Genomic DNA, 20,819 nt, shown 5'->3' with positions numbered 1-20,819 from the left:
ATCTGGAGGCAGGCAACATGACAACAAAGAGAAAAGGAGTTGGTTAAAAAGAAGTAAGAAAGAGCAAAAAGCAGGGCTAAAAATAAATGCAAAGCAGGAATTCCCAGGAAAATGCTTGTTTGTTTTTGTTCGATGTCTTTGAGAATTGTAAGGGGACAAAGTAGTTATACATTCAGCATGGATTACCATTAAAACTTATGAAAACAGCCATCTATGGTCAAGATACTTTGCTTTTTCTTTTTCTAAAAAATAATTTGGTATTTTAATTCATTGGCAAATATGATTTTATTTTACTTATTTAAAAAAATTTTTAATGTTTATTTATTTTTGAGAGAGAGAGAGACAGAGACAGGGTGTGAGTGGAGGAGGGGCAGAGAGAGAGGGAGACAAAGAATCCGAAGCAGGCTCCAGGCTCCGAGCTGCCAGCACAGAGTCTGACGTGGGACTCGAACCCACGAACTGTGAGATCATGACCCAAGCCGAAGTCAGACGCTTAACCGACTAAGCCACACAGATGCCCCTATGATTTTATTTTAGAGAACTTAAGAGGAATATTATAGCCATGTGATTTTTTTTGCTTTTTCTTTTAATTTTATCCTTAAATGTTTCACATATCTATCTTTGCAAGTTTCTAAAGAAGGGAGGTAAGGTGAGAGATCAAATGGAGGGTAGAAATTTCTCCATGAACCAGGAGTCAAAATAAAGAAGTTGCAAAAATAGCTACCAGAACACCAACACAAAGTTAAATCACTGAAGAATTTAAATTAAGATGCATAGAGGGAGAAAACATAATTTTTAAAAATACAAATTAGATTTCTCATGTTTTAACAAGTTTGCCTCCTGAATTCAACTTTAGTAAAATATGCAAGTAGCAAATTTCTATGGAGACCATTTCTATACTCTCTTATTTTAGCATATAAAAACTGCTCAACTGTGTCAACACTGCTTGAGCAGGACAGAAAGGCAGAGACTGACCAAAGCAGAGAAAGGGAATTTGTAAAGACAAGAGGAGAGCTCACAAGAAATATGAAGCAAAAAATAAATGAAAATATTGGAACTCATCTTCTCACAGGCTATTATAGTTTATGACAGATGCAAAATATTTTTACTTCGTAACACTTATTAATAAAGTATGGCTTAGAAGTATGGTCTTAGAGTTCAATGCAATTTATTTTGGGCTCTGCTAATAAATAAACTTTATGGAATAATTCCACTTATTCCATATGGTATTTCACAGAAATGAGATAAAAATGTGTTAATTGACAAATAACACATACTCAAAAATTAACACCTACTTTTAAAAAATATCAATCGTTTAGTTAATCTTCCTTCAGTCAAAAAAAGATACACGTCATCTATTAAAGATTATGTTAAGACGCTAAAAAGAATTGTGTATACAGAGTTCAAAAGAAAGTAACAGACGGGCGCCTGGGTGGCTCAGTCGGTTGAGCATCTGACTTCAGCTCAGATCATGATCTTGCAGTTCCTGAGTTCCAGCTCTGTGTCAGGCTCTGTGCTGGCAGCTCAGAGCCTGAAGCCTGCTTTGGATTTGTGTCTCCATCTCTCTCTGCCTCTCCCTTGCTCTCTCTTTCTCTCTCTCTCTCAAAAATAAACATTAAAAAGAAGTAACAGAGATGATTATATGATTAGAAAATGAGAAGGACTCTTACATGAAGCAAAGATCATTTAGCCTGCCGAGCACAGACATGCGTATGTGCGAGCGCGCGCACACACACGCACACACACACACACACACAGCGCCAGTTGAAGTGACTAAACATGGTAAAGCCATCAAAGTACAGAGCTCCCTCCCCTAGAGATCATTACATGCAGATTAGGAGAGACTTTCATTTTTCTAAGACATTTAAAGCTTAGACATGCTCAAAGGCAAAGACAGAGGTTAGTCTATCAGTGGCTTTTCGATCTTTACATTTTTGGCAACCGAACATTTTTCATATGAAACCTTTTACTGATTCCTTAATATACAAAAGCCTCTAGACTTCTTTTTTTTGGAATTTTAAATTATCACTGTTTGGCCCAATTTCACTTTTTTGAAGGCCCAGAAGTATCTCCAGGGAGCTTTAATGCTTCTCAGAGTCTGAGCCAAAATTATCACCAATGGTCTGATATTAGTATTTTAAGTTCTGGTTTATTCACTAGTTTGTTTTGAAACTCATGACCAAGATTAGGCTCATATTTCATAGTGCTTGAGAAAAACAATTATATTGAAAAGAAAAGAAAATATTGTTCATACACTAGAAAGATATCTGGCTTTCGTCCTACAACGGGCATCAGTGGGAACACTGCCAGGAGCAAAGAGAAGAAAATCCAACTCAGTGAGATGCTCTAAAATAAATAAAAAAGTTATCTTTAGACAAATATGGTAAAGAAAATAGTCTTTAGTGTTTCATAGACTGCACTCCTGTAAAGATTAGATGCGAAGCCTTATAGCTGTTTAAAAAATAATACAGTTACTACTGGTGAGAGATCTGTTAATAGTAGGTACTGCATTAAATAAAGTCTCACAATAACCTCAAGAGGTAGGGTATATTACTCACAATATTTCAGATGAGGAAACTGAGATCAGAGATGTGAAAGTACATGTACCAGGTCTATGACTAGTAAATGAAACAGCCAGGATTGAAACCTGGGTCATATTTCCTAGCAAGTACTTCCATCAATTTATGTTATACCATACACTGATAATATCTATAAGAAAGCTGGCCTGCAACCATAATCAAGGGATTGAGCTCATGGGGGAAAGAAGTAAAAGTATGTTTGTAATTAGATCAAGACAAAAAACTATTAGTAACGCCATTCGATGGAGAATCCTATAAGTTCTCTCATAGGGTGGAAAGAAGATTATTTCTATCCTCCTGCTACCTCCCTCAAAAAAATATCAACTTGGAAACATGAGCCTATTCTCAGGGCGAGGCGAAAGGTGACTCCTTTGACTTGAGTTCAGAGCACTGCCTCTGAAGCCATTGCATTGCTCTGGACAATACCATCATTTAGATATTTGGTACCAGTTCTGCATCTAGAGTGTTTCAATCACCGCATGACCAATTCACTTTGATGTGAAAGTCTATGTGAATCACTGAAACATTAGAGGCAACCGCAGTCCTCCTGTCAAAAGGACCAGGCTCTTTATGTAAGGACACATTCTACTCTTTTCTTTAAAAATGAACAATTCCCTGAGTTAAACACATATCAAAACAAAGTAGCTACTAATCCGTCTAATGTCAAAACAAGTACTTATACCTTTGCTCGAGTCCATAGCTGGGTGATAAATGGCCAACCCGCAAATGCAAGAAGTCCAGCTGTAAGCATGTGGCGGTAGAAAAAACTGAGAACCTAGTAATGCATTCCAAAGAAGAAATGAAAAATGAGGTCATTTAAAAGGAGTTACATATGTATGAAAGAGATCTGAAAATGCTGTAACGTGGTAAATTACTCACTAATATTTCAATTCCCAGGATAAAGACTAACAGGTATCCAACAAAATAACTTGGAGGAACGGTCAACAGTAATGTGACAAAGTCTTGAATAACTTGAAACCTGTTTAACAAGATCATTTATAAAAATATTACTTATACTATATTTTGAGCAAAAAAATGAGGTCATATATGATTAAAAAATAAAAACTGCGTAAACCTAGAAATCAGGGAATTTTCAATTCATAGGCTATTCAAAAACTAATATAATCTCTAACAGATTTCTTTCAACGGCTTCACTTAACTAAATCTCTTTTTTTGAAACCTAGAAGTATTTCAGAAAAAGTATAATTTCTGAATTAATTTGATAATGATCACAAAAATCTGTTTTTAAAACATAAACATTAATGATAAATCTTTGATTTTAGCTTAAACGTGAGTACATGCAATTACGGATATATTATCAGAAATAAAATATCGGGGCGCCTGGGTGGCGCAGTCGGTTAAGCGTCCGACTTCAGCCAGGTCACGATCTCGCGGTCCGTGAGTTCGAGCCCCGCGTCAGGCTCTGGGCTGATGGCTCAGAGCCTGGAGCCTGTTTCCGATTCTGTGTCTCCCTCTCTCTCTGCCCCTCCCCCGTTCATGCTCTGTCTCTCTCTGTCCCAAAAATAAAATTAAAAAAAAAACAAAAAAAAAAACGTTGAGAAATAAAATATCATGAACTCAAAATGGATTAAAACTGGGAAAAGATTTAAATCCACCAAAGTTAATTTTATATTGAAATCTCAACTGTCTTGATAAAATAAACATATGTCTTCCTAATCTAGATAGCAAAAATATTTATTTTTTATTTTTTTAATGTTTATTTATTTTTGAGAGAGACAGAGTCCAAGTGGGGGAGGGGCAGAGAGAGAGGGAGACACAGAATCGGAAGCAGGCTCCAGGCTCTGAGCTGTCAGCACAGAGCCCAATGTGGAGCCCAAACCCATGAACCATGAGATCATGACCTGAGCTGAAGTCTGACACTTAACTGACTGAGCCACCCAGGAGCCCCAAGAAGAAAAATTTTTAATGTTTATCTATTTTTGAGAGAGAGAGAGAGAGAGAGACAGAGCACGAGTGGGGGAGGGGGAGAGAGAGAGGGAGACACAGAATCTGAAGCAGCCTCCAGGCCCTAAGCTGTCAGCACAGAGCCCAACACAGGGTTCGAACCCAGGGTGAGATCATGACCTGAGCTGAAGTCAGAGGCTTAACTGACTCGGCCACCCAGGTGCTCCAGTAGAGAAAATTTTAATTGCACTTTTTCACTGAGCTAAATAACCTTTTTCAAACCCAATTTAAAATGTCACTAATTGTACACTCATTGTAATTAAATGTGAACCCATAACCATTAAACATGTATTACATACTTGAGTACTTTCTGCATTTCATCACTAGAAAAAAAAATTTTTTTAGCATTTGTAGTGATTAAGTAGGTAATTATAAAAGCTCAGTATCATTTGGTTTATGATCTTTTTCTGCTTGAAAACAATGGCTACATAATATTATCAAAACTACTAAGGTGCCATGTAGAAAAGAAATGTTAACACCAGTCAAGAGGAGAATGCTTCTTTTGTTCTCAACAGCTGAATAAGCACAGAAAAATAAGAGATGACTTTGTAAAATCATTTAGAAGATTTTACAACAAGATTTTAGAAGAAAGGTGAATTTTTATGTTTTATTTTCTATGTATTTTCAAAAAGATAAAGATAGAACATAACATACATTCAAAATCACATTTCCTCAAAGTTTAAATAGATAAGTCACCTTCATAATTAGGACATTTGATAATTCAGGAGGATTCGGTAGTAGAATAGAAGTTTCTGCAGGGATAAAACTTCCCATTCTAAAAACTTTTAAACCAGAGTGAATGACATTAGAAAAAATCTGATTTAAGTATGTCTATCCAGCAATCCTATTCCTTTCAAACGGAGAAGCAACACTATGGCCTTCTGATAGTGTCTTTTTGCCTTATCCTTCTAAATGTTATATTTTAATTTTAATTTTTGGTACTTTTAGTATTTCAATGTTTTTATACTTAAGGATGAAAGATGTGGTCAAATCTGGAGTTAAAAAAAATTAGAATAAAAATACTTATCGTGTCATGACAAACATACTGGCCAACCCTGAATATACCCTTAATTCTGAGCTCTCATTCCCTGGTCTGCTTTCCGGGTCTGGTTTTGCTCAGGGGATGCTTGGACGCCCAAGACTTAAGTTCAAATTCTAGATTACTGGAGCAAATATAGAACAAGATGGGCAACGTGTCCCTCGCTGTCTATGAATGTGAACCAGCCCAATGTTTGAGTGGTTTTATATTTAAGTGCTTGAAACTCGCCTGGGAGCTCTGCCTCTGATGTTTTCTACAGCAGTAAGAACCCATTTTACTTCCAGCCTGTGAGGAGGCACTTCAAGGAGGACCTGTGGCACCCGTGAACAATATCCACCATTCTGTATGTTCACATTACTAGTGTGGATTTAATTACCAACTCCGTTTATCTAGGTTTACATGATAGCTAGGAAAGCAAGGGCAAAAAAATGTGTGGAAAGAAAACATGTAAATTTCCTTGTGAAACCCGAAGATACACTGGAATCTGAGATGATAAGACAAATTCAAAATATAAGTTCCTCCTGGCATAGTACTGTCAATATTAATTACTCTATGTTTAGTCCAGATGTTTCTTAGAAAAGGTACACAAAGAAGGGAACGAGCTCAATACAACCTCACGGCAGTAAGGGAAAGGTAAAACAAAAAAAGACGTTTATATGCCACTTTCCTTCTGCTATCAATGAAGTGAGAGGGCTCAGAAATTGGAGGGCATTATAACTATCTCTGATGATTTATGCTACAGAAATCTAATGCACTTTAAAAATAGATTTCACTGGGGCGCCTGGGTGGCGCAGTCGGTTAAGCGTCCGACTTCAGCCAGGTCACGATCTCGCGGTCCGTGAGTTCGAGCCCCGCGTCGGGCTCTGGGCTGATGGCTCAGAGCCTGGAGCCTGTTTCCGATTCTGTGTCTCCCTCTCTCTCTGCCCCTCCCCCGTTCATGCTCTGTCTCTCTCTGTCCCAAAAATAAATAAACGTTGAAAAAAAAAAAATTTAAAAAAAAAAAAAAAAAATAGATTTCACTGTCAGCGAAGTGCAAAATAAGACAGCACGGGAGTGTTACTTACTCTCTTAGAACCGCATACCATATTGGCACTGGCAACAAACAATATATGTAATAAGTCCAGGGACAGCCTTGAAGCAGCAGGAAAAATGCTACAAAAACACCAATAGCTATACAACTACATGACAGGAGGTGGCTTGGTTTCTGAAAATCAAACAGAACATTGAAACACTTCTAAATTCATGCTGATTGACAGGTTTTTAAAAGAGATTTTACAAAGTGAAGACATCTATTACATGATTAATTGAAGAACTGCATTTAAAAAAAACCTGTCATTGGAGAAGCATTATTACAGGAAGAAAAAGCTGGCTATTCTGAAATTGTTGCTATTAGGCAATTCTCCATTTAAAAGTGACTATGTTCCTCAAGTTTGTCTGCGAGTAACTTGTTTGGAACTCTGAACATATTTCTCCTTAGTAACAATCTTATAAATGTTGATCGAGTTCCCTCACCAGCTCACAAAAGCTCATTTAATCCACAATAAACTGTGGGACTTAATCTTCATTTGGAACAATGCTTCTATCTATTCAAACTCCAACTTGACACGCTGCCCACGTTTCTCTCTCCACTGCCCAACCACAGTGCGTTCATTCAGTCATATCTTCTCTTCCCAACCACCTGCCAAACAAGAAAGGAGTTCCCCAATGTGAGTCACGAGTGATGGCCTCCATGGGCTGTGCATGCCCGTGGGTGCTCTGGGCTGGGAGTAATGAAGCAAGCTTCAGGGATAGACATTCCGACGATTGGAAACAAACGCACCTATGGAAAGCTGTGATGCTAAGAACAGCCACAGAGGAAAAACACAGGAATGGAGGGGTAATATGGCATTCTCTTTTCTCTGTCCTTTGTTTTGTCTGTTTTCCCCTTGCTTTGCCAGCCAAAGCTAAATAAGGTGAGAATTAAGAATTACTCATTGTAGTAGAAGCCTTGTGGGGGAGAGAGACAAGAGGGTTATTTTCCTCTTTATAATTCCTCCTTACTGGCACAAAATGTCACCAGAAAGGAAGTAAAAAACGAGGATAAATTAGGACAGTTGGAAAAAGGAAGGTGAGACACAGCAATGTGATTAAGAGTGTAGAACTACACAGATCAGAATTCAAATTCTGGTTCAGTCAAAGTCCAAAACTATCCTGAGACTCAATTTCATCCCATTTATAAAATGGGAGTAATAATTCCATATCTATTTGTCAAGGTTGGTAATGCTTAAATGAGATTATGTAGAGCTTAACAAAATGCCCGGAATATTATAACAGCTTAATACATAATGGCTGCTGCTATTACCTTCATTTTTATTCTCTCCTCCCTACTTCTCTGCACTAGTCCCAGCAGGTGCTGTAGAAATCTGAAGGTGAATGGAACTGGAAATGGAGATGTGTGACACAGCATGGGGGACCCATAGCAAGGGGCAAATCTCAAACAGATGTGGAGATGGAGTCTCTAAAGCTGAAGGTGGCTGAGGCACGTATTCATCATTTAAGAGATGACACTGGTTTCACAGCATATTGAGAATAGGAAAATAATAACAAAAGAAGTTTAAGAGAGTACATTATGGGGCGCCTGGGCGGCTCAGTCGCTTAAGCATCCAACTCTTGCTTTCAGCTCAGGTCATGATCTCACAGTTTCATGGGTTCAAGCCCTGCGATGGGCTCTGTGCTGGCAGTGCAGAGCCTGCTTGGGATTCTCTCTCTCTCCCTCTCTCTCTGCCCCTTCCCCACTCATGCTGTCTCTCTCTCTCTCAAAATAAATAAATAAACTTAAAAAACAAAAAGAAATGAGTACCTAAAAAAACATTTTTGAGGGATTGTCTAGAGTCAGTATAATATGGTGTAATAATCTAATCCTTTGATACCTAAAATATACATTATCAATGATATTCACTCATAGGAAACAAAATCATAAAGAATTCAGTTCAACTGAAGTAGAGATTGAAAGGCTTTTTTTTTTAAAGCTTATTTCTTTATTTTGAGAGAGAGAGAGAGAGACAGCATGCCAGTGCATGAGATGGAAGAAGCAGAAAGAGAGGGAGAGAATCCCAACCAGACTCCACGCTTTTAGCACGGAGCCCAACACGGGGCTCAGTCCCACCAATTGTGAGATCGTGACCCGAGCTGAAATCAAGAGTCGGACACTTAACCAACTCAGCCACCCAGGTGCCCCAAAGGCTTTTAAATAGTAAGAGTGGGGGTACGTTTTCTACTTCCTCATGAATTGACTCCCCACCTTCCCTTAGCTCCTCAAAACACAACTAATGATAACAAACCATGCTGGCGCACTATGATGACTCTTCCCTCCAATAAGCACTTACTAAGCTGCACACTCTGGGTCTGCTCTGTCCTAGGTGCCGGCCTCCAGGGAGTTCAAACCACATGGGTTCGTATGGACTCATGAGACTTGGTTCAAGGGGTTAATATTTGGGGATTTTATTAGGTAATATGAAAATAAAGGTCAACATGTGGCAAAATAAGGGTATTTCGTTCTAAAGCAAGTAACATCTGAACTGGCCAAAGCAAAGGAGAAGAGTATGTACAAGTTACATACAGAATACAATTATGAGCTGTAGCAAATTATATTTAAAGAAAATACTCACTGCCTGTAATGGTGATGAATCAGAAATGACCCGTATAACTTGAGTGACACCATCATGAAGAAGTGACATAAATTTCGGAGTCAGCCGTAAATTCAATTCCAAGGCTTTCTTCCATTTGCTCGCCAATTTGACTAACCCATTTAGCTTGTCTAAAGCTCTGTTTCCTCATCTGGCAATGAGGATAGTGTTTGTTTCAAGCCCACGGCTCCCTCCCCAAAGGCCTTCTCTATCCCAGCCGTACCAGTGACTTGCACTCTTCCAAAAGCCATGCTGCCTCTCTCCTCTTCTGGGGCCTGCTGCTCTCTCTGTGCGTCATCTTCCTTTTTTCTACGGAGCTATCCTATTCACCCTTTAAGACTTCACTTTGGCAACAGCCTCCCCGACGAAGCCTCCCTATACCCCACCCACAAGCGTCGCATTCTAAAAAGTACACGGCTGGGGTCATCTTACCTCCTAACTGCTCTCCATGCCTCCCTCCAGTTAAGACTATTGACCACTGGCATTTTAGTTTTCCTTCAGAACCGTTCAGGTTGTGTCACTTCACTAGGTTATAATCTCTCACTGAAGATGAATCAGAATGGTTTTGCAAACAGAACCAGAGGGTTCAAAAAAAATTTCACAACCTCACCTGTAATGATCAGTTTGTAATGGTCAAAACTGACACAATGGTCAGGTTTGTGTGTCAAAACGTGGCTAGGCTATATAGTGCCCATTATCCTCAAACACAGATGTAGGTGTTGCTGTGAAAGCATCTTGTGGGTGTGATTAAAGTCTACAATCAGCTGACTTTAAGGGAGATTATCCAAGGTAACTGGGGTGGGCCTGATTCAATCAGTTGAAAAGCTTGAAGAGCACAACAGCAGGCTTCCCTATAGAACGGAAGCATAGCTACGGAGCGTGGCTTCGGGTCTTGCCTGCAGGCTCCTGTCTGCCCCCTTCACGGCCTGACCTGTGGCTTTAGAACTTTCCTAACTAGCTCCCACAATCACAAGCCATTTCCTTACACTAAATCTACTAATACATAGATCCCACTGGTTCTGTTTCTCTGGTTTAACTCTAAGTGATACACCAACTCCTCACAAAATCCAATTTAAAATCTATAGTCTAGCATTTGAGGTCTTTGATTACTTCAACCTAACCTACACTGTTGGTATAATCTCCTCTTCGTCCCTTGAACAAACCTTCCACATTCTCCCCAAGTTGAACTTTTTATTCCAAAAGCAGCATGGTGTAGAAAGAGCATGAATTTAAGTATCGGCAAATATTAGTTCTGTCATTTTGTAATAGTGTGTCTTTGAAGACACCGTGTAGCTCTCTGAGCCTAAATTCCCCTCTTCATATCATGAGACTCCTAACTGCCAGATTTAAGGTTGTATTAAGCTTAATTGAATAACGCATGCAAAGCACCCAACATAGTCCTGGGATAGCGGAGCTCAATAAATATTACTTATTATACCAGCATAATAAACATTTTCCCAACTCTGCCTCTGTTTAGATCATTCAGTTTGCTTTATTCTCATCCTCTCCCTGTAGTAGTTCATTTTCTATCAAGACTTACTCTTTCCTGTTGTCATCGTCCTCGCTAAAGTGAGCTCTCTTCTATTTAATATATATTACAGTCAAACACTTAATATATATTAAAGTTGTCAAATGTCAAAGCTGTCTTTTGCAATGTAGGGTAGTATAGCAACCTACGTCTGATAAGGTGGTTATGTGTATACATCTCTTACCTACTTTACTCTAATTCTAAGCTCCTGGAGGGCAGAATCTGGATTTTCTATTTCTCTGTATAGCCTATGCAGTAGTTAGCATTATATTGTACATCCAATTAAACATTCACTGCATTATCAGGTTAATGGATAAAGGAGAATTATCGGCTATGAAGTTGTGTTGACTCATCAAGCTAAAGACTTCATATCTTTTCTCAACAACCAAAACAGCAAGATAGACGTGAAAAGATAATGTTTGGCACAAGTCTGTTCTGGATTCAAATCTCAATTCCTCCACAGCCTAGCTCAGAGTGGCCTTTTGCAAAATACTTAAACAGCTTTGGTTTCCTCTTTTGTAAAAAGAAATTATAATGCTTTCAGCACTGTTATGAGTTTAAAATGACAAAATAAACTCCAAGTAGCCAGCAGAATGCCACTACTAAAACATGGTTGGTTCTGTCTCTCTTGCTATCGTGTCAAAAATTATCCCCATTCTAGCCAATTTTAAGCACATTCAAATAATGAAAATTACTTGGGGGGAATTATTTAAGATGCATTAAAGCACTATAAAAAATTGGAATAAACACTACTGTTCTTCCTTCCATTACAGAAAAATAAAATATAAAATTAGAAAAAGTTACCACTGGGAATGTCTGCAAACTATTATTATTAAATATACCATCCTGATTATATTGCCTTTTAGAGGACTTGGACATGGTAATAATTATTAGAATAAAGAAAATGCAAGTGGCATATTCTCCCCAAAAAATGATAATTAGCAATATATGTTAAAAGAGTAAAGTGTTTTAGGGGCGCCTGGGTGGCGCAGTCGGTTAAGCGTCCGACTTCAGCCAGGTCACCATCTCGCGGTCCGTGAGTTTGAGCCCCGCGTCGGGCTCTGGGCTGATGGCTCAGAGCCTGGAGCCTGTTTCCAATTCTGTGTCTCCCTCTCTCTCTGACCCTCCCCCGTTCATGCTCTGTCTCTCTCTGTCCCAAAAATAAATAAAAACGTGGAAAAAAAAAAAAAAGAGTAAAGTGTTTTAATGTAGTAAAACCATATATGTACAGTTATTACTTACTCAGTTATATGAAGTATTATTAAAATTTTTTGAGGGTTTTTTTTTTGCATTGAAAGTACAGTAAACTAGAGACTGATTCTTAAAATAAAGATAAATAGAAAGTTCTGAAAATTTGCATTAGAAATTTCAGAAAGTTGTAAGAAGAATAGTTCCAGAAAAGCACATACATTATTTAAAAAGGGACATTTTGAGTAAATGATTTTGTCACTTTCTAGCTACCAAACTTTTAATATCAGATAAAGCTAAATATACTGCTTTGAAGTAGTTTTCTGACCACCTGTACTAGAAAGATATGGGATGCTTACAACAAGCTAAGTAATTATTACAAGGAACAGATAATCAACAGCTAATGCCATTGGAAAATTTAAATTATGCAGCTATCTTTATAGCCCTCTTAAGTTATGGGGCCATTATTATTAATATACCTTTTTCCCAACCAAAGAAATAAAGATAACTGAAAAAAAGAGACCCAATATGACAAAAGCAAATGAAAGTAAGAGTTAGCTTAGTACACCTTGCACATTGTATGAACTCATTACAGTTGATTTGATTCAATTTCTTTTTCCAGCCCTAGTGATTTAACACCATTATCTGAACTTCATTATATGTTCTGAACATACCTTAACTTCTTTATTAACACCTCTAGTAAGGTTAAAATGAGACTTGATGATCAACAAAGAAGCGTAAGATGTCCATCCCAAAAAACCAAGAACAACATTGATGGCCAAGAAGAATCTGTCATAAGTGTGATAATAGGACAATCCTTTCAATGCAAGATGAATCAGCTCCTTGCAAAGGGAGACCTATGGAGAAAGGAAGACATAACTTGCCACATGGGAAGAATAAGAAGTTTTAAAGGAAGGAAATGTATTAAAATTAGAGTGCATAACTGTAGACGATGGATCAAGAACAGATTTTAATTATTCGAGGAGCTTCTTGCAAAGTATAAGAACAATTCCTAGATAGAATAAATTTTGAATCTTGATAAGAAAGGGCATTTAAGATGTAAATTATGATACGTATAGTGATTTAACATGATTCATTCTGTGGAAATACCTACAGATGACACATGAAGGAAAGTAACGAAGGCTCTCGAATATTGGTCCCATATAGCAAAGATACTTACATTTCTATCATTTTTCATTTTCTCATGTCAGATTACCCAAGTCAGTTATAAAGCATCATTAAAACAGGAAAACAATAGCTCACTGTTTTAAAACCATAAACAAACATTAGAAATGCATGGTATTACTTAGGCAATTTGAGAAACTGAAAACAGAATTCTTTCCTTCTTTGAAATTATGACCATTTAAGAACAAGAAAATTAATGAAAAACATAGCAGGGTAGTTCTTGAGAAGCTTCAAAGCGGCAGTATAAACAGTAGGCTCCTGATAGTGTGTACATAAGTCCAAATGTACAAATATGCCATGTTCTAAGATGTTATGCATTTAAGTATGGTTATAGAAATTTGGAATATACTTTCTCATTATAGAAAATGGCAACTGTTCACCTCCAACGCTAACCTTAAAAAGTCTACCCTGATAATATCTGAAATAACAGAAGTATGCCCGTGGCTAAAGCAGCTACTGAGAAAATTGAATCCTTACCTAAGTGTTCAGGAAAGCTCCTTGGCCTGCCCACTTTGCTCTCCATTGCATATCTCGCCCCTCCCCATACTCCAAACGGTGACCAGCTATTTCTATACACCAGGCCCACATACTTACTGCTTCATCATACTTTCTCTGTTTTATGTAAGATCTTGCTTTTCTTACAATGTTTAGCTGTTTAGATTCAGGAAGCAACCTACAAAAGAAAAGGTTAGATTTAAAATGTCTCCTCGTTTCAATGACAAGTTTTCTTGTTTTTCTTTCTTAATTGAAAATGAAAGGATGGCAAAAGCTGAGAAAATAAAAACTGAAATCAAAAAAAAAAGGAAGAAACCTAAAGCTAAGTTGTATTATTGGTAGTCATCTGAACCCTCCCAAGAAATAACTTCTCAATTTGGTTTTCTTGACTCAAAGTTTCAACTCCAAACTATACTTATGAAGTCATATGATCCATCATTTTGAAGAAATGAAGTACTCTGGCTAATAAAGAAATTCTGACTAAAACAACGCAATTAATGGAGCAGTAAATCAGTGGCATGAGCTTCAGTACCCAGAACTTCGGGTGTTCATCATACACAGACACAACAGACAAGGCCAATCCACTATGGATGGCTCTTTGTACCCCTGAGCTAGACAGGGACTTAAAATTGTCATGATCAAAAACTGCAGGCAATCAAAACCAACAAAGTTAATGAGCAATTTGAACCTCTTTACCATTCTTATACTACACAATATACTTGTGGTTCCCTTATCTTTTATTTCTCTTTCTGTCATTTTCCTGTCATTTTACCACAGTAGAAGCCTTATATACACAAGAGAAATACTCCTAATACTGCATAACCAGGAAATATATCGAACGGCATTAAGTTTATGGAATGTAAAAACTGAAGAAATATAACCAGAACTCAATAACCTGATTGAAATACGTATATTTAAACACAAAATTGAATGTATACTGCTTAATTAAAACTTATAAAGTGAATACCTCCAAACTTAAAAAGTATAAAAAAGTTTTTTAAGGCTTTATTAGGGTTAGATCATTTGAAATTGATATTTTTGTATGTAAAAAGCTACTAAATTAAATATTGACGATTTCAATGATTTAACATAATATAATCACTTATCTTTCTTCTACTTGATTCCAGAAATCTCTAAAGAGATAAGATGGGAGACCTGCAGGAAGTAAATCTTTTATGTAATGTTATTAATTGGGTGGGGGTCATAGGCTTCTTTCTGAATCTGATACTCTCTAGAAAATGCATATAATATTACATACAATTTCCGAAAATTCACGAACCCCAGAAACTCATCTCTCTGAGTCCTATAAGCACACCTGATTAAGAACTGCGCAACTCCAAGGATCCCCAGATCTTTCAACTCAGAGGAACCCAATCACTATTTCAGACTGCAAGAAAAGTCTCCACCTCAGGACTCACTGGGATTTGGAGGAAAAAGATACCAGGAAGTGGGAACACATGAAAGAAACACAAGTTACTTCAAAATGTTGTCATGGTCCCATTCTTTGTCCTTCAGATACCACACATTTTGGAATATTTTCCTAGAAGCCTTAGGACTGGAATCACTGGGCCAAAGAGCACCAGAATTCTCTGAAGGCTGTATCCGAGTCGAATTTTCCAAATTTCTATAAAATTCTTCTAATCGGTCTCTCTTCCTTGCTTTGATCCCCTCAGCTTCCTAAAACAGGAATTCCAGCTTCTAACTTAACTTGAAATTGATATGGGCATCTTATTGTCTACTTTATCAATTCTAAATTTCCTGGACTATTGATGACCATCTCTTTCCATTCTACGTAATTTCCCATTACCCCAAATGTACATCCTCAGCTACACAATGGTTACGCACTTCATTCGTCACCTATTCACATCTGAGTTTTTGTTCATAAAGATCCTTCCCTCTCTGCTTTCCAAAATCAAATCTTTATCACCCTTTATGGCCCTCTCCCAATCCCGCCTCACACCATTGGCATTTTAGTGTGGTCTACTATCAATTTATTTCTCATCAATTAAATTTTAATTTCCATGTAGACCATTAATTATTTCTATTAAAAACCATAATACTATAATAATACTTAGCAAAGTACTAAGCACATAAAATGAATCAATAAATCTTAATTGATTAAAATGCTATCAAAATATTACAAATCTAAAAACAGGGGAAAGGGGCACATGGGTGGCTCAGTTGGTTGAGCATCTGACTTCAGCTCAGGTCATGATCTCATTGTTTGTGAGTTTGAGCCCCACAGCAGGCTTTGCCCTGATAACGCAGAGCCTGCTTCAGATTCTTTATCTCCCTTTTTCTGTGCCCCTCCCCTGCTAATGCTCCCTCCCTCTCTCTCAAAAATAAACATTAAAAAAAAAATTTTTTTAAGGGGAAAAAATAAGAGAATAATATACATTGCCATTTTAAAAGCACCTAATTATTTGCTAAACTAACTTAAAAGATGAAAAGCAGGCTTGGCTGGAGCTAAATTTCTTAGGCTAATTTAATACATGTTCTCAAGCAAACTCTTTTTTCAACGTTTTTTTTTTTTTTGTTTTGTTTTGTTTTTTAATTTTTGGGACAGAGACAGAGCATGAACGGGGGAGGGGCAGAGAGAGAGGGAGACACAGAATCGGAAACAGGCTCCAGGCTCCGAGCCATCAGCCCAGAGCCTGACGCGGGGCTCGAACTCACGGACCGCGAGATCGTGACCTGGCTGAAGTCGGACGCTTAACCGACTGCGCCACCCAGGCGCCCCTCAAGCAAACTCTTAAGAATGAAGGAGGAAATATTTTTAAAGAAAAGTATTTATGTTATATTATGTTACATTTCATTATGTTATATATGAAATTTTATATATGGAGCACTTAGGTAAAAAAAAAAAACAGCATCAGGCTAATTTATGCTTTTCCTAAAATTAATATTTATAAGTCTTGGGATATACCAAAGGTGTTTTTTTTAATATTTATTTATTTTGCGGGAGAGCGCAAGCAGGGGAGGAGCAGAGAGAGGGGACAGAGGATCTGAAGCAGGCTGTGCACTGACAGGCTGACAGCAGTGAGCCCACTGTGGGGCTCAAACTCATGTACAGTGAGATCATGACCTGAGCCAAAGTTGGACACTCAACTGACTGAGCCACCCAGGTGCCCTGGGACACACCAAAGGTTTATGGTATGTCTGGAGTTCATCAAAATGTTCCATACAAATCTCACTGTAGCATTAGGACATTAAAGACTCTTACAAACTTGTCCCCAATCAAAATTTTTTAGCTTTCTGTAAGTTTGAGAAAGGTACAAAATCATTCTTAGTGTCACCTATTATTTTTAATTTTTTTAATGTTTATTTATTTTCAAGACAGAGAGAGAGAGAGACAGAGTGCAAGCAGGGGAGAGGCAGAGAGAGAGGGAGACACAGAATCCAAAGCAGGCTCCAGGTTCTGAGCTGTCTGCACAGAGCCTGATGTGGGGCTTGAACTCACGAACTGTGAGATCATGACCTGAGCTGAAGTTGGATGCTCAACTGACTAAGCCACCCAGGTGCCCCAAATAATTAAAAAATTTCTAAAAGCAAAAAAATAGGGATTCAATTACATGACACCATTTTATTATTTTTTTTTAAGTTTACTTATTTATTTTGAGGGTGGGAGGGGCAGAGAGTGAGAATTCCAAGCAGGCTCCATGCTGTCAGGGGGACTCAGTCTTACAAACCGAGATTATGACCTGAGCCAAGATCAAGATTTGGGTGCTCAACTGACTAAGCCACTCAGGCTCCCCTTACACCATTTTATTTATTTATTAAAAAAAACATTTTTTTTAACATTTATTTATTTTTGAAAGAGAGAGAAAGAGAGCACGAGCAGGGTAGGGGTAGAAACAGAGGGAGACACAGAATATGAAGCAGCCTCCAGGCTCTGAGTTGTCAGTCAGCACAGGGCCGGATGCAGGGCTCTAACCCATGAACTGTGAGATCGTGACATGAGCAGAATTAACCAACTGAGCCACCCAGGCGCTCCATACACCATTTTATTTCTTAAGAAAAAGAGAAGATCTAAAGAAATACGGTAAGATGTTGACATTTCTTAAATCTGGTTGTGGGTACAAGGATTTTTGTTATATTCTCCATTCTTTTCAGCATGTTTGAAGAGGGATACATATGTACATAGGACATGTATGGAAAGATGCATAAGAAACTGCCACTTTGTCTCCAAGGAAAAAGACTATAAAACTAGAACTCAGAAGAGGTAACATATTATTATTGCTTGTATAATTTCTATTGTGTATATGCATCACTTTTTCATTCACATTTTATCAACCAGGTTTTAAAAAAAAAAAACAATTAAAACATTAAAATTTAACCACAGTTTCTGGCTATGATGGAGAATCTTGGACATACCAATGCTCCCACCAGGAACAACTAGAAAGCCTAATAGAATAAAATAAAAATCACTTTGACGGTGCTCGAGAGTCACCGAGACCATCAAGACTAAGAGTTATTAAGATCCTAGAGAGAAGCAAACCAGAGACGTAGTCCAGCATTCTACAAACATTAACTCTTAGGGCATCTGCCAGTCTTATTTTTGGCAAAGGTTGAGAATGTGGGCATATAGCTGCTGCCAAGAGGTAGAGAATCCAATACAGCCTTTGACAATCCTATAAGGCTGCGGAGATAAAAACTAAAATATGTGGCTGCCAATGCAGCCAGGACTTGAGGATCCAAAAGAGAAGAAAAATAAGAGAATAATATACAATTTTCATCCTGGATTTTTATTTTTTAAGTTTATTTATTTATTTTGAGAGAGAGTGTGTGTGTGTGTGTGCACTCAAGCAGGGGAGGGGCAGAGAGAAAAGGGAGAGAGAGAATCCCAAGCAGGCTCCGCACTGTCAGCACGGAGCCCGATGCGGGGCTCAAAGCCACGAAGTGTGAGATCATGACCTGAGCCAAAACCAAGAGTTGGAGGCTTAACTGACTGAGCCACCCAGGTGCCCCTCATTCTGGATTTTTTTAAAAAAAGACATGAATGAAAACCTATCTGGAATGACTTACGCTAACTTAACAGTTTCTGAGGTGAAGTCTTAAGAAGAATGGGAGAAGGAACTTTTATAAGCAATAACTTCTATGTGGAGAATTCTGGTAAAGAAACAGAGGACACGTGCTAGTCAAAAGGGAAGTGAGCTGGACACCCAGCGAACTCTTCAGCTGTGTGGGACACAGCAGACAAGCAGCTGTGAAGAAAGCCCTGAACAGGAGGGCGGAAGTTTTGTCAGTCTCAAGATACAGAAGAGACAAAACTTGGTGTTCAGGAGCCACTGAGGCAGGATAACACTTGCCTTCCTCTGAGATGCCCTGGAGGCTGTACTCCAAGAGCAGACACAACCAGAGGGAAGAGATGCAATGCGGCCCTGAGTCAGCTGTCATTCTGTTAGAGGATAAGGTAAAACCTCACTGGAGAAGGAGATAATCCAGAGCTTCCAAAACTTTTAATTCACAACGATAAGCATTCATCTAAAACCCACCAGACTCCATAGTAGAACCAAATGAAGACAGGAGAAGCACACTCACACATGATATGGTTATTGGTGGTGTTATCAGCTGCACTTTAACTGTGGCTACTATACTCAATAATAAAGGGCAAGATAGAAAATTGCACCAAAGAACTGGCATCTATTTTTTAAATGAATTGAAATGGAAATTCTACAACTGAAAAAAATGTAGTAACTGAGACTCAGAACTCAAAAGCAGCAAACTGGACAAAGCAGGAGAGAGATTTGGCATATTAGAAGACAGGTCACTAGAAGATATCCTGCCTGAACTTTGAAGAGCAAAAAGAATGAAAAATACAAAGAAGACTATTAAAAAACTCCCAAACAAGCCCCTGTGAACGGCCCTAATATTTACACATGTAATGAGAATGCTAGAGAAGGAGGGAGAGAGAACTTGGTAGAATATTTGACGATCATGGCAGCAGATTGTTTCTAATAGTAACTTGCATGAAAAAAAATTTCTTTATTGGCTAAATCTTTTATATTTAAAACATCAAGTTTTAAAAGAATCTATTACCAGCAGGTTATGTTTAAATAAAAAAAAAAGAAAGAAAGAAAAGAAAAAAGTAGCTATGATAGCTACTATTCCATCTTTTTTTAGTTATATGAATATTGTAGAGGCAAGTAAACCATGTTTTAGGATTATCAAGAATTTTATCATTAATTATTCAATATCTCTAATGTTTGGAGGACAAAATCTCCTTAAAATGCTATCCTTTGAAGTGTTTTATCTTTTACATCTTCTCAGATTTTTATTACAAAAATATTTCACTTGTACTTATGCATGACATTTTAGGAATACCTAGTGATATCTAGTCCATTCCTTTTTAGAATATTTATTTAGATTAAAGGAGAAATATTTCAAGAAGGCAAAGACAGAGAAAGGATGTCATTTCTAGAATAATCTGCATTCCATTACACTGACCATTGATGTAGAATCTTATTTTCATCTTTTAAGTCATAACTGAGTAAATAAAAATTTTCCATGTATGTATGTGATATATAAAAGTTACTTTTTTAAAAAGAGGAATTTCTGGGGCGCCTGGGTGGCGCAGTCGGTTAAGCGTCCGACTTCAGCCAGGTCACGATCTCGCGGTCCGTGAGTTCGAGCCCCGCGTCAGGCTCTGGGCTGATGGCTCGGAGCCTGGAGCCTGTTTCCGATTCTGTGTCTCCCTCTCTCTCTGCCCCTCCCCCGTTCATGCTCTGTCTCTCTCTGTCCCAAAAATAAGTAAATGTTGAAAAAAAAAATTTTTTTTTTAAATAATAAAAATAAAAAAAAATAAAAAGAGGAATTTCAATCTTGAAGGGGGAAATTGCATTTATAGTATATCAGATGGGTGACACGGTAGAAAGATTCACATGAAAAACAGTATTTAAATTTGGTCTAAGTGAGGAACTTTAATCCATACCAGCCTAACAGAAACAAATACATTAAAAAGAAACAAAGTAGTTTTTGCCGTTTTTGGCAAAAAATATATTAAAATGTTTTGTTAAAGTTTAACTGCCCTGAGTTTATATAGTAATTTTTAAGTAAAAGAGAATCGCCATTTTTGCTTCTATTGGCAAGGTACGTTTCTTCTAAAATATCCCTTAAGAAACCTTTCTTGTTCTTTTTCCATTTCATGTAATTTTTTTCCTTTAAGGTTTTTCTGG

The 20,819-nt window shown here is 37.7% G+C and overlaps 1 protein-coding gene across 5 annotated transcripts in view; it reads right to left on the bottom strand.

Moving 5' to 3' along the window:
* The window catches only part of PIGN (phosphatidylinositol glycan anchor biosynthesis class N), a 105,665-nt gene that overhangs the window by 39,437 nt on the left and 45,409 nt on the right, over positions 1-20,819 (bottom strand). For 3 of the 5 annotated variants that reach the window (XR_006963309.1, XM_047086386.1, XM_047086387.1), the window contains 6 exons: positions 13,744-13,822; positions 12,639-12,821; positions 6,648-6,787; positions 3,459-3,558; positions 3,262-3,354; positions 2,255-2,346 (listed from right to left, as the gene is read on the bottom strand). Coding sequence is in view for 4 of the 5 variants with exons in the window: in XM_047086386.1 (XP_046942342.1) it covers positions 2,255-2,346; positions 3,262-3,354; positions 3,459-3,558; positions 6,648-6,787; positions 12,639-12,821; positions 13,744-13,822 (687 nt within the window). In the remaining variant the exon portion in view is untranslated. The remainder of the gene's footprint in view (positions 1-2,254; positions 2,347-3,261; positions 3,355-3,458; positions 3,559-6,647; positions 6,788-12,638; positions 12,822-13,743; positions 13,823-20,819) is intronic. The other 2 variants (XM_047086388.1, XM_047086389.1) reach the window with 2 other exon arrangements.

The sequence above is a fragment of the Lynx rufus genome, unplaced genomic scaffold, assembly GCF_022079265.1.
Source record: "Lynx rufus isolate CCGP_SWC_20201006 ecotype Redwood Valley unplaced genomic scaffold, mLynRuf1.p SCAF_20, whole genome shotgun sequence".
Taxonomy (NCBI): Eukaryota; Metazoa; Chordata; class Mammalia; order Carnivora; family Felidae; genus Lynx; species Lynx rufus.
This window is presented reverse-complemented; position numbering and strand designations above follow the sequence as displayed.